Raw genomic sequence first — 13195 nt, 5'->3', positions numbered from 1 at the left:
TGTGTGTGTGTGTGTGTAATTGTTGACCGATGGACTCAAAGTATTTTAATGCAAAATTGAAATGAAGTTCAGTTGAAATTAAATCAGATTTTGTTTACCGAATATAAACGAATACAAGTTTCCAATTGATACTGACTGGTTCTTGGTTGCCGTCCCATTTTTAAAGAATTTTCGACGATTGTCTCATTTCAAAAATCAATTCCACCCATTTAAGATCTTCTTCTTCCTTTGGTATATTGCAGAAATCCTTTCCCATCATATTAGAATCCTGTTTCTTAAATTATCTTCTTTATCCATTGATGAATAATGATGGATTGACATTTGCAGCAGCAAAGCATTCAGCTTTTCAAGTTCGCTTTTAGCGGTTTTCCATAAACTTTAACCGCTTTTTATAAGACACAAGGACTAGTAGTAAATGATTATTAATACACTGATATCAATGATTTTACCAGTTCATCAATCACTTCAAATACCTGTAACAAACAAACAAGCAAACAAAGTTGTGATTAGTAAATTTCAAGAATGGAACTCAAAACAACACAGAACATCCACAACGGCCTAGCATCCAGGATCCTGCAACATAAATTAAAATATTAGTTATCAATTCAAACAAAACGCCCTGAAAACATTGAAGAAACATGTGATTAGTACGTAGAAAGTGCTGAAAGAAATACATAATTCATTAATGAGGATTTTTGGAACTCATTCACACACACAATACAAATACATAATAAAAATAGCACAAATAACAATAAAAAATACGAAAAATAAACAAATGTCACCTAAAAGAGAAATAAATTCGATTAGTACACACATATAAATTGCTGTAAGAAAAAAGACATTAATAAGGATAAGGAAGGACCTAAACCCCTGCCTAATGACAACCGATAGCTAATTCGCGATTATCCTGCAAGCGGAAAAAGATTAGTACACAAATTTCTAAACAATATTCATCATTCACACAGCTAAAAGGAGTAGGATACTTATAACTATTTTAATAAGACCTGCCTCTGTCCCTACCTAAGTACATGAGATAGCTTAGTGAACACAAACCGCTTATAATAAAAAAGAGCGCACCTAACCCGCGACGCGTTAGACGATTTGTGCTCAATGTGCAAAACGGTTTTGCAACGAAACAAAAGTGACCGACTGCTACATCCCAGCGGCAGCAGCCGGCTTTTGGTTGCCCAAAATTTAACACGACATACACAAATGAAATGAAATACAATGCAACACACGCATACAAAGTAATAATTCATTCAACAATCAATCCATTCATTCTTAAAATTGTTCACTTTGCAGATTTAACTCTGCTAAAAAATGCCCCGACCGATGCATTGATTTGATTAGTGTTATTTGTGGTGTTCTGCGTGAACAGAACGTGTAAGTGTTGTGTTGAGAATGTAAGGTAATGGGTGTGCCTAGACACACCAAAAACCCAAAAACTCCGCATTCGCCGAAACGAACCGAGCAAAAGTGTAAGTGATTGTGTTGTGTTTAGTGTGTGTGTGTGTGTGAGTGTGAGATTTTACGTGCTTTCGTGCGAAAACGGATAATAAACAAAATTCGGTTGAAATGAGAGCAAATTATTAAAATGTAAGCAAAGTGTTCACGGTGACACATTATTATTAATGAAATTAATACAAATTGTTAATAAACTTTGAGTTTTTGAGTTTGAAACGCGATTGAATTTACCGCGATCGCGATAGGTATAGGTATAATAAATGTAAACTCACTGCTTATAGACATCCGGCGTTTCTAGCAATGCTGGGAGGATTAGTCAAATGACCAAGTACTAGCTACACACGCCACCCCCAGATACAAGAGTGTCATGCATACGCCAGCCTTCTGATCAGTGACATCACCCCTGCCTACCTTCATCCCATTCCTCGAAATGTTGCATTACCATGCTTATACAATATTTCGGAGGAGAATCCATCCGTTGATTTGGGAAAGTTTGGTGTTGGGGGTCTCATCTATTCCATCCCTTTTTTTATTGGTCCCTTTGTCATCTATTAGTCCTTCCTTCATCTATTGGTCCATTCCTCTTTTAATGGTTTGTTCAATTTCTCTCCATCATCTGGTCTCATCTGATTTGGCGTTGCACAACACTTTATTTTTTTTTTGATTATTTCAATTTAGGAAACAAGTATTCTGAAAGTAACATAAAATATTAGTATCGAAATATTTATAAGTATTGCATACAGGTCAAATAAATTTAAGAGTAAAGAAAGTTATAAGAAAACTTACTGAAGTCACTGGGTTTTTGAAGTTTCTTTCCCCTTGATGTTGGGAATGATTGGTTTTCTTATACTAGACCGTAATTCTCGATCAGAAAACATCTTAAAAATTAAATAATTATTAGTAAATTGGAGTTATTATTTTAGTTTTTAGTTTTAATGTTCTAATGCATTAATATATGTTATTATCAATAATACTTACCAATTTCACACTCGGCTACTGCGGATTATTTGATTTTCTCCAATAAGCTTCTGTCTCGTTCATAACATATCTAAAAAAATAGTTCAAAATATTTTAATAAGTTATCATTTCTTTTATTTTAATACTCACCTATTGAGTTTAGGTTTGTTTCACTATTCTTTAAAATGTTTCGCTCTATGTTTCTTTGTTCAAGTTGACAGAAGCGTCACTTTAACGGTCATTTTTAAAAATGCTACGTGGACGAATTCTATTGGCTGTCGTCTACTGGCAAAAAATAGGTTATGTCAAAAATTCAGCTCGAATTCTTGCGCAGAGCGACCGTAGCGATGTGCACCCGGAAAAACGTAAAATTGAAGTGAACGAGGTGAGCCGAACTGCCCGCTTTATATAACCTCCCCATGTGGAGGTGGGAAAAAAAAAAGACATTTATGAAAATTTTGAATTTTTTTTTTAAATAAACAGTTTATGGTTATTCTAACTTAGTGAAAGTAATCTATGATTAATACTATGAATTTTGATACCTTTTTCTCGCTCCAAGATGCTCTAACTCGGCTAGAATAAATTTTTAAAAATCCCATCATTTTAACCCGAGCTCTTATGGAAGAAAAATTATTTCGTAAAATAATTAACGAATTCGATCGGGAGTGACATAAAAGGTGCAGAATTTTGCGCCCTTTTCAACGGTGTATCACACTTGAGGTTTTATAGTGAGGTTTGGTTTTTATTCGCGAGAGAAATTTCGACCGTTGACGTGTCAATTTTAAGAAAAAAACCTATTGGTGTCAAAGATGCTTTTGCAAATTTCTCTTCAATCTTACGCTAAAAGTTAAATCCGAGTGCAGAAACGTGATCCTCGCCGTCGAATACACCCCAGAGAGTGTTATTTTCTCGAATCTCACTTTAATTTAAAAGTTACACGTGTTTGTGAGTTTTAAGTGCATCAGGTGTGTTTGCAGGAGTCTCACGGTTTTCCTGCTGGGTTACTCGCAAATCCTAGGCCGGCAATCGTTAGATCAGCTCATAAACTATGGATATCAACCTTTTTATGGTGCTGATACGTTTTGTGGATGTTGTGGTCGAAGTGGAAACACATGGCATGCCAGAACCTCAATTTGCAACATTGTTGTAGGCCCCCACGACTTAATTACAACTCAGAACCAGGAAAATCAAGCTTGGAGACATCAATTAGGATATTAGCTAAGTGCTCAATGCATTTCATCCAGTTATTAAGGTGTGTACAATTTTTCTAGGGTGTAAATCTAGTGCATGTAAATGAAAAGTGTCAGGGGCTGTCTTCTTAGTTGTTTATGCATAATAAGCGATTGTTTCACGAGTGTGTTGTTTTAAAAAGCTTTAGGAATATATAACGAACGTTTGTTGTCCAACATTCTGTTTTCTAAATCATTTATTTCTATTGCAGACTAAGTTGGATATTTGATATTTGCTGTGTTGCTATTTGTGGTGATAACAATGAAAGGAGAGGGAAATTTACAATTCTGACTGCAGGTGTTATTTAAACAAGTTAAAATACCCCTAGTAACGTCTTGGTTGCATTTATGGCGGATCAAATATAGTTTAAACTGCATGGGTTGGACGTGAATTGGTTCGTTTTGTGGAAAATTCATTGTATTCTTGATGATAACTTTGAAAGTTCTAAGAATTTCGAAATTCTGATTGCTGATTCAAATTCAGCGAGGCTAAATTCAGGTGAGAGGATATAAACAAGTTTCTGGTTGGATTCTAATTGGGTTTGCTTTAGGTGCATTTACATATACTAGGGGAGGATGTTCACCATTCTTCAAGCTGGAACGTGGGAACGCCTTCAGGTATTCCTACCTGACGGCGATGCCCCACCATATCTGAAGGAGTGAACATATCTGCTGAAGGAGCTATTGCACATGAACCGTCCGACTTAATCTTATCAATGGAGTTTGGGTGCGAGATACCTGGCTGTGCGAGTAAATCACGGATCACGGCCAACGGATTAACGACCAAAATGCATTGACCAAGCTTGTTTTACTCGTATAGTTTACTTTAAAATTACTATTCACCTCAAGTTATACTAATAGGTAGTGGTTTATTTATAAATACTGTTAAATATGTAGGAAATTATCTATTTTTCATTTTATATTTGTCAGATTTGTATAAACTCAGTTATAATAGTGATTATTACTTATCAATAACTGCGCAGATATTTCTCTTAAGTGATTTATCTTTTGGTATACTTTGCAATTGTAGTAATTGTATCTATATACAAATCAAATCATAAACTAAACGGAGAGGAAGTTAAATATTAATTCTTCACCAAGTCTAAGCACGAATAAGCACACGTAGGTATGTCAGATGTATTTTAACTATAAGTATATTACATTGTGCGTTAAAAGTATTTCTCAAAGTGAAAATGACATAAAGAAAAGTAATAAGTATCAGCTTTATTCGATTTAAGCACAGGAGTATGAAGATTAAATTCACTTTTTTTATGATAGAAAACACAAGAAAATGTGATTTTGAATGTTTTACACTTTTTTGTCAATATTTTGTCTGATCTAGTTAGAAAAATGATGAAAAGTAGCAGTTTTGTATTGAAATTTAAGGACAAGGATTTTAGATCCGTAAAAAACTGGAGAAATACATTAGATTATACTTACTATACATTTACTTGCGTACAAGCGTTGCGACAAAAAATTGGTGCACGGACAAATCATGATTCGACCTTTCAACTGCTTTTTTAATTGGCTGACCAAGAGCCACTGATAACACAACTAATATTGGAATCAACAGAATCATGGAAAAAAATAGCGATCGCATCACGATTCAGTTTAAATCGGCTCGTCGCCAGACAGACAGAGTCCGGAGTGTAATGCTCGCTGAACGATTTCGCGACGGTCACGCATCTTACACGAGCTTTGATTTGAGATGCCGCGTATGTGCTTTTGAGCAGTGTGCTTAGAGACATCATTGTTGAAAGTTCGAGAAAGCATCACTAAAGTTTTAAATATCAGTAATTACTTTATTATTCAAATCAATTTAATAAAGCAGGTATGTCTATCTGTAAAAGGTGTGTTAATCTTCTACTCCTAAAGACTATGCAATGGTAAGTCAGCAAATTATTGAAACAATTCTTTTTAAAAGCATATACCAATGATTATAACCATTGCAAGTACCTTTTTTTCAACAAACCATGGTTTCATTAACTTTGGTTTTTCATTTACTTAATACAATAGTGAACAAGTCAGTATTTGATATTCTAACAGAAATTCGAAGCCAGTGCTTCAAAAGTGTATAAAATGTTGTCCTTGTAAAAAAAAGCGCTATTTTAAATAATACTGTTTTTTTATTCATTGTCATTTCTTTGTTTACTAAACTAAACATTGATATAATCTCAATTTACAATGAGCAATTAAAATATAAGATCTGAATTTTTACTTTCAAGATCCAAAGTTATTCAAAATATAAAAGCAACTACAAATCAAGAACTTGGCTGCATTCCAAGATTTAGTTTATTTAACATTTGTTCAAGATCATTGAACTACGAAACAAAACAATTGTTGTAATCGTTGACAAATTATTTGTCTGTCATTGCTAGCCAAAACAAACAGTTTAACTGTATTTTATTTGTTTGTTGATTAACTTTGCCAATTATAATTGAAAAACATGTTGGCATTTTCACTAATTAACTAGAATTTCATATACACTTATAAATCATGCAAAAAATGGCCCTGATGAATTTAATACTCTGTTTTTATGTTGTTAAAAACACAGAACAATGACATTAATGTACTGCCATCGTTTTTTATGTCAATTATCACGATTCTAAAGAAAGCTTTTACGGCAAACGGTCTAAAATGCTTCTCGAAACTTTCTGGCATCAAAACATTCGTATTCTTAAATTATTTACTCATATTAATTGCTACTAGGGCCATGGTCACTTCCAAAAACTACCAAAACAATAATAACGATTCCGGTTTTGACTGTGTAGTACTTGCACGTACTGGTTATCAAAAAATACGAGTACGTTAGTTCATAATCGAGTAAACATGTAAACATGTATATTCTAGAGAGACATATAAGGACATTTCATCACTAAAGCATTGCAACAATTGCATCAGTGATGAAATCAATTTTAAAGCTTTATATTTGTGTCCATTTTACTTCCGTGTTCATTAGATAACCCTTGCACAATTGAATCGTTATAAGAAATGAATTAAAGTTTGTTTCGTTAATTTTAAATCATGTCGACATATAGTTTGCACATGCGCCACAGATATGCTCCCGAAATTTTTGATAAAGCATCGATATTATCAACTTTACTACACATAACTGGCCCACAGCAACCGAAACACAGATAGGAGTTTTTAATACATTTTAACGATTCATCTCAATTGAATACATATATTGTGTCTACAATTTGTCAAGCAGTCGGTAGCCGCTAACATCGTCCTGGAACAGATTGGAAATAATTTGATTTTGAGATGGATTTCCCTCATAAAAAGTCAGTATAAATCTATATATGGGTAGCAATATATATCCAAGCTATTCTTAGACCTTAATATGATATATGCTAAAAATATTTATGAGTGAAATTAAATAATACATAAATTAGGAGTAAAAGTTCGGCAGCCACCAAACAAGTTTAGGATTTTTGACTCACTCAATAAAATTTAACGACAAAAAATGTAAGTGCGTCACAGAACACGTTAATCGCTAATTATTCCTAAACTGCAAAGTCGTATATTCTATTTGTTCTACAAGAAAAATACTGTTATAAATAAATGAAAACCAGACAGAAAATTGTGTCGCATTATCAATTTTATTTATGAGGAAGTTCTCCTTTTATTGTCAGAATTATCACGAACGTTTGGGACATTGATGATTTTTAATTTTGACTAGATAAGCTGTTAAAATCTTATATTACTATTATACCAACAATTAAATTAACGTCGTAATAATATACTAATGACTCACACGAGTTGCGCATCAAATTCCAGTTTATTCACACGAATCTAGATTGTTTCAAAATATGCCATCCACAAATACGCACGTAAATAAAATGGCCCAAATACATGTGACATTTTTTAAATTGCTTTCGTCTGAATACACGCCATAAACAATGCCTGCTTAGCGTATTTTAAGCCGTAAATATAATCAATATAATCACGTTTTATTATTAGGTTTGGACGCTTTGTTTGAAGTCGTTGTGAATCGTGTTGTTCGTGTATACAATACCAAACTGGTATCTTCAACCAAATACGTGCAAATTAAAATAATTACAGGGTATATCAATGTTTACAAATCAGTCTTTCTAATATTCTACGTCTAAGGTCAGCGTTTATTGCTCATCAAGTTCCTTCCTGCATGAACCTGCCGGCGGTGATCAGCGTTAACATTTGAATATGTAAAGTAATCTCAATTTCCGCGTTCGGGATGACTGACTTTGCTCAGGTGGGTGTGCGCACCTTGCCAACTCGTATCAAGTCAACAATGCCCGTGATCATGCTGCGTCAGGTAGAGGCATTTTCTCTTTAAAAGGTCATTATTGTAAAGATCGATCTCGCGCCATATCTAGATAGGTAAACCAGTCACGCAGGACCGGTTTCTAGGCGTATTCATTCAAAAATTTAAATTTATTTTTATTCTATTATTAAATTAGAATAAATTCGGTTCTGAGTGAAAATATAACAAAAGGGCAGTGCGGGTGTTCCGCGATAGGCCGGTACCAATACCGGCAGTACTCCTACTACTACTACTACTACTTAAGTGATTCACCTGTACTCTATACAAGTACCCTTGATGCATAGTAACACTGTTAACCCCACTCGATTTGTGGATATAATCACACGTAAATAGTATCTCTTCGCAAACTATATAAAGCAAGCGAAACCGGCGTGTCAGCTGATGTTCTCGCGGTCAGGTAACAGGGACGGAACCCCCAGACGCGCATTCTAGAAATAAACTTTTAACGGTTGTGATTTGTTAATGCCAGTTATCGTGTATGCAAATTCACAGAACACTCACGTTTCTACTTGCACAATAACAATAACAAAAAATAAAATCAAAACATTTGCGTTGCAAGAAAGTGAATCAAAACAATATGCAGAATTTTGCTGATTCGTTTGAATTGGCCGAACGCTTGGCGAAGGCTTGCTCGATGACTTCGCCTAGTGCGAAGAAGCGATTGTTTGCGCGTAGTGTACATTTTGGAAGGATTAGTGCCGAAGGGGATTATGTTCCACCAAAGGAGTTTTTAATGTACTTAGTAAGGTAATAATTTAAATACTTATTTGATATTAATTCGTCTCTACATAAAATTGAGATTGTTTTAAATTTTATCTAAATGTCAAACCATTTTTTATGATATTTTAAAAAACAAATTGAATCCAAGTTGTTTTTGATTGTTGTTAAAGTTGCAGTATAGTTTATTGGCCTTTGCAAACAAAACGTGTGACTTACCAATGTTCAAATCTCAATAACTGGCTACTTTTTTTATATTTCAAGATTTCTCGCGCAAAAACAAACCTAAAAAATCATAATAACATAATTTATTATACTACCGGCTAGTGGCAATGAGTCTGTTAGTTCTTTCCAAAACATAACTCGGTAGAAAGCGACTTGAAGCGGTAAATTCCGAATTTCTATATCAATTAAATATGCGCACGCAACAATTTCGTCGCGTCCATCAACGCTGAATGCATTACATGTCCCCGCGGCTAAAGGGCAACTCTCAAGCGCCGTAATCTCCATGCTCACAATGCGTCATTGAATGAGATAAATAACTAAAAGAAGGATTTATTCGATTTATACTATCAGACGTGATTAGTGATTAGTATGTATTTAATGACTGATAAGCTGTCGTAAGCGATTGAGAGAGATGTTTACGCATTGCATGTTAGGCACGTTAGGCTCGCCAGCTGAAACAGTTCATGAAATCGCCATGATGAAGCACATTGTTTACATAGTCTTGACCCATTTCAATCGAGAATATAACCCACGTTAAGCACCGGCGAGCCAATAAAAATTATTGACCAACAGAAGCCACAGATGAAATTTTTTTCTCTATTGCTTCAGATAGGAACAAATTAGTGACTACACTAAGAAGAAAAAATAATCATTGGTATATGCATTAGTGAAACAATAAGTGTGTATAGTTTAATTAATAAAATATTGTGTTTAATTTAAGCATTTAACTTATTCGTTTGTGGAAAATATGTCCGTGATGAAAATTGCATTCACCTACACATTGTGTGAAGAATTTAGCATATTCGAATAAACAGTGTGTAGCTAAAAGAAACGCTGTTTGTTTAGTAAGTGCTAAACGGAAGTAAGATGGCGGTATCCATTCGCTCAATGATTCAAATTAGAAGATACTCAAGGCTCGTCGCACTTCCAAAGCACAGGTGAGCCAAAAAAAAAACGACGGATTTAAGTTTTATATAAATCTATTTATTTCTGTTTACTGCATATTTTGAAACGGTGCTGTTCCAATTATCATCTAAACGTTATTGTTTGGTCTTACTACGCGACCTTTAACTTGACCTTAGGAAATATCAAGGACCTTAAGGATCGTAAACAGTCTTCCTAGCCAAAGTTAAGATGGCGTCACATACACGCCTGCGGTTTGCACCCGCGCATAATTTGCGAAATCATTCGAACGTAGTGCGTTGTTGTTTACCGTTTTGCACTTGGCTAGCCGCGTACGGTTTAGAAAACTAGACAATCGGTCAAAACAGTGCGTGAGTATGACGACATGACTACCGTCGATACGATAGTGTGTGAACGTGGGCTCATCGCGACCTTGCACATGCTAACGAACATGTGAACATTAATACTCGTGGAGTAAGTTGCGTAGAGGTGCGCGCGCGAAATTACGAGTCGAGTCCGCCTTCCGCAGTATGTTTTCGTGACGGCCGATTGAAAATTCGTGCACATCGTATTCGTGAAAACGTGTGCGCTGATCACATGACATGCGTAGATTGAGAGGAGTTATTCGTCACATACTACAGAGGTAAATGTCATTTTGTCCTATCATTAACCGAATGTGTGGCGATTTGCGTATTTATCAGTATTTCACGGTGGCCTGTCAGGATGCGAAAACTGCAAGGACAGCAGTGAGTCGATATTTTGGTTTGACAGAGACTTGAATGAAATCAGCTGATGGTCCTTTCCCATTTTAGATTTCTAATAGCTGCACTATGTTAGGATATAACTTGTTACACTTTGCGCGCATAGATGGCACACGCAGGTAGACATTTTGAAATTACAACAGAAACTCAAATTGTATCGCTTTTATTTATGCTGAAAACGAGTACTTGATTTTTGACGACCTCTGAACTCTACTTCAGTTTGTGTATTGTTATTAGCTTCAGACGTTTCGAGGCAAGAAAATATTATTTAGTCTCCAGATGCATATCGGAAGCAAGTTCAATTAGTTACTATTATGTTATTGTGCGTTATTGTTCCCTGATCATAAATATGTATTCACTAGTTGTTTGCAGGGCATTGTACTATGATTGTACCCCTTTCTAAAATAACACACTAGTTCGTTTTTGTGTTGTGCAGCGCCAAGGCTGCACATTTTACAAGCGGAATACAGATATTTTCTTCGGGCGCAGTCATGTAGCCATAGTAGTAGTTGTAAAAATATACACACATAAAACGGTTAATTTATTTTAATGTTATTATAATGTGTATTTGCAAGTTCACAAGAGTGCAAAATTGGGTGTATAAATGCGCACCGTCGTCTCGCCATAAGTTATTTCTTATTCACAATGTGCGACGACGACTTGGTTCCAGCCAACTTTAATGATCAAACTGTGCAATCGAAATTATTGAAGAATGCATTGTTACAGAAGAAAGTTTTACTACGGTTGATATAAATATGACAATTCATTGATTTCTAATTGGTTTTTCTTGGTTTTTATTTCAGAATGGGCAGTTTTTCATCAGCTCCAAAAATTTTGAATCCAGACGTGCTGGATGGAGACGTGGATTTTGCTGGAAGCATTAGCAGACACGAATTGCTCCAGTACTGTCAAAAACAATATCAATCATATCCAATGGTGAAGAGATCTTTCAAACGACATAATAGCGAAGACTCTTTTTCTACTGTTGGTTTCAAAGCACGAAAACTCAATGGGATTTCAAAGGGTTGCAGTGAATACTTAAGCAATCCGAATAGTATTCGTGTTTTTCAATGGAATATTTTGTCCCAATGTAAATAAATAATCCTTATACTTTGTAAAAATACTAATTTTTGATTGTTTTAGCTCTGGGTCAATGTAATGACAATTTTGCTCGATGTCCGACAAAGGCTTTAGATTGGCACAACAGACGATTTCATATAATTGAAGAAATTATCGAATATTGTCCAGATGTGATTTGTTTACAAGTATTTATATTTACCTAAAAGTGTATTTCTGTAATCTATAATATTTATATGTTGCAGGAAGTAGACCATTTCAACTTTTTACGACACATTTTGAATACTCAAGGATATGTTGGCATGTTCTTTCCAAAACCCGATTCGCCATGTTTATACATTGACGGAAATAACGGCCCGGATGGCTGTGCCATTTTCTATCGCAAAAATAAATTTGATTTTATAAGCAGTAAAACGAGAGTTTTGGAAATTTGGAGAGTGCAAAGTAATCAGGTATGATTAATCACAAAACCATCAATATTTCTTTACCTTCAATCGTTTGTGATTAACACTTCCGGTTTAACTTCAGGTTGCATTAATGGTAATCTTACGACTGCAAGAAACAGGCCAGGAAGTGTGTATCATGACCACACATCTGAAGGCCCGCAAAGGTGCGCTGTTGGCGACCTTACGAAACGAGCAAGGTCGCGACCTGCTGCAGTTTCTCTCATCGCACTGCGGCGACCGACCGGTCATTATGTGCGGAGATTTCAATGCAGAGCCGGTTGAACCGATCTACACTACAATTACCAAGAACAATACTTTGCGTTTGTCGAGCGCATACGCTGATTGTGACGAGGCCGGTAATGAACCCGCCTACACAACGTGGAAGATACGAGACGAAGGCGAGATTTGCCACACGATTGACTACATCTTCTACACAAAAGACAAGATGGAGGTGGAGAGCGTGCTTGAGTTTCCCACTGCGCAAGAGATTGGCACAGACCGAGTCCCTTCCTATAATTATCCTTCGGATCATTTCAGCTTAGTGAGTGACTTTAAGCTGATATAAACATGGTATTAACTCATTAGTTGTTATGTTGAAAAGTAGCGAATACACTTGATATAAGTAAAGGTTTTAAGTCGTATGTTTAAGTCAATTCTGGAGTCAATGCACATTTGTATCGGTTAGTGACGAAATTGTACTTATATTGTGATATAGGTAGTAGTTATTTTAATTTATTTTATTTTATGACAATTAGACGGATAGTATAGGTTTGATTTGACAATTGTTTCCAACTAAGATATATGAAAGAAGAATTATTTTTGTTAGTTGATTTTAATTGCGGTAAATCAAGTGTTGCATAATTATAATGAAATAACTATATTGTTAATGTAAATTAATAATTTTATTATAATAATAAGCGTGTTGAAAATCTAATTTGTTCAGAGTTCCTGCGATTAAAATAACCGGAATAGAGCATTGCATGAAACAACAACATTTGTGAGGAATATCCAAGCACAAAAGCACTATAGTATGTTTTATTTATATCTTGATTATAGGTATACGAAACTAGCAAATAGTGCCTCTATTAAAATGAACCAAACGTGTTAGTG

At 35.0% G+C, this 13195-nt stretch overlaps 1 protein-coding gene across 5 annotated transcripts; it reads left to right on the top strand.

The window, feature by feature from the left end:
- The first annotated feature begins 5303 nt into the window (after positions 1–5303).
- LOC135794461 (nocturnin-like) lies at positions 5304–13019 on the top strand. 5 transcript variants are annotated; one of them, XM_065305765.1, is made up of 6 exons: positions 5304–5536; positions 9620–9836; positions 11366–11652; positions 11706–11827; positions 11885–12091; positions 12168–13019. In XM_065305765.1, the coding sequence occupies exons 2-6, from the start codon at positions 9766–9768 to the stop codon at positions 12648–12650; spliced, it is 1170 nt and encodes a 389-aa protein (XP_065161837.1). In that variant the 5' UTR covers positions 5304–5536; positions 9620–9765; the 3' UTR covers positions 12651–13019. The 5 variants fall into 5 exon arrangements, with proteins under 5 accessions (XP_065161837.1, XP_065161838.1, XP_065161839.1 ...); XM_065305766.1 differs by lacking the exon at positions 5304–5536 and adding an exon at positions 9328–9553; XM_065305767.1 differs by lacking the exons at positions 5304–5536; positions 9620–9836 and adding an exon at positions 10073–10444.
- Positions 13020–13195: the final 176 nt, after the last annotated feature.

Source organism: Atheta coriaria, unplaced genomic scaffold (assembly GCF_025399875.1).
Source record: "Atheta coriaria isolate IRGN ID8LTWV9N9 unplaced genomic scaffold, Caltech_Dcor_3.1 hic_scaffold_6_pilon, whole genome shotgun sequence".
Taxonomy (NCBI): domain Eukaryota; kingdom Metazoa; phylum Arthropoda; class Insecta; order Coleoptera; family Staphylinidae; genus Dalotia; species Dalotia coriaria.
Note: the sequence above shows the minus strand (reverse complement) of the source record. Positions and strands in the feature narration are given on the sequence as shown.

Coding starts and splice junctions, on each gene's coding strand:
- LOC135794461 (XM_065305769.1), top strand. CDS start 11,208: ATGTGCGACGACGACTTGGTTCCAGCCAACTTTAATGATCAAACTGTG. Junction 11,306..11,365: donor CAGAAGAAAGTTTTACTACG/GTTGATATAAAT, acceptor TTTTTATTTCAG/AATGGGCAGTTTTTCATCAG. Junction 11,653..11,705: donor ATGGAATATTTTGTCCCAAT/GTAAATAAATAA, acceptor TGATTGTTTTAG/CTCTGGGTCAATGTAATGAC.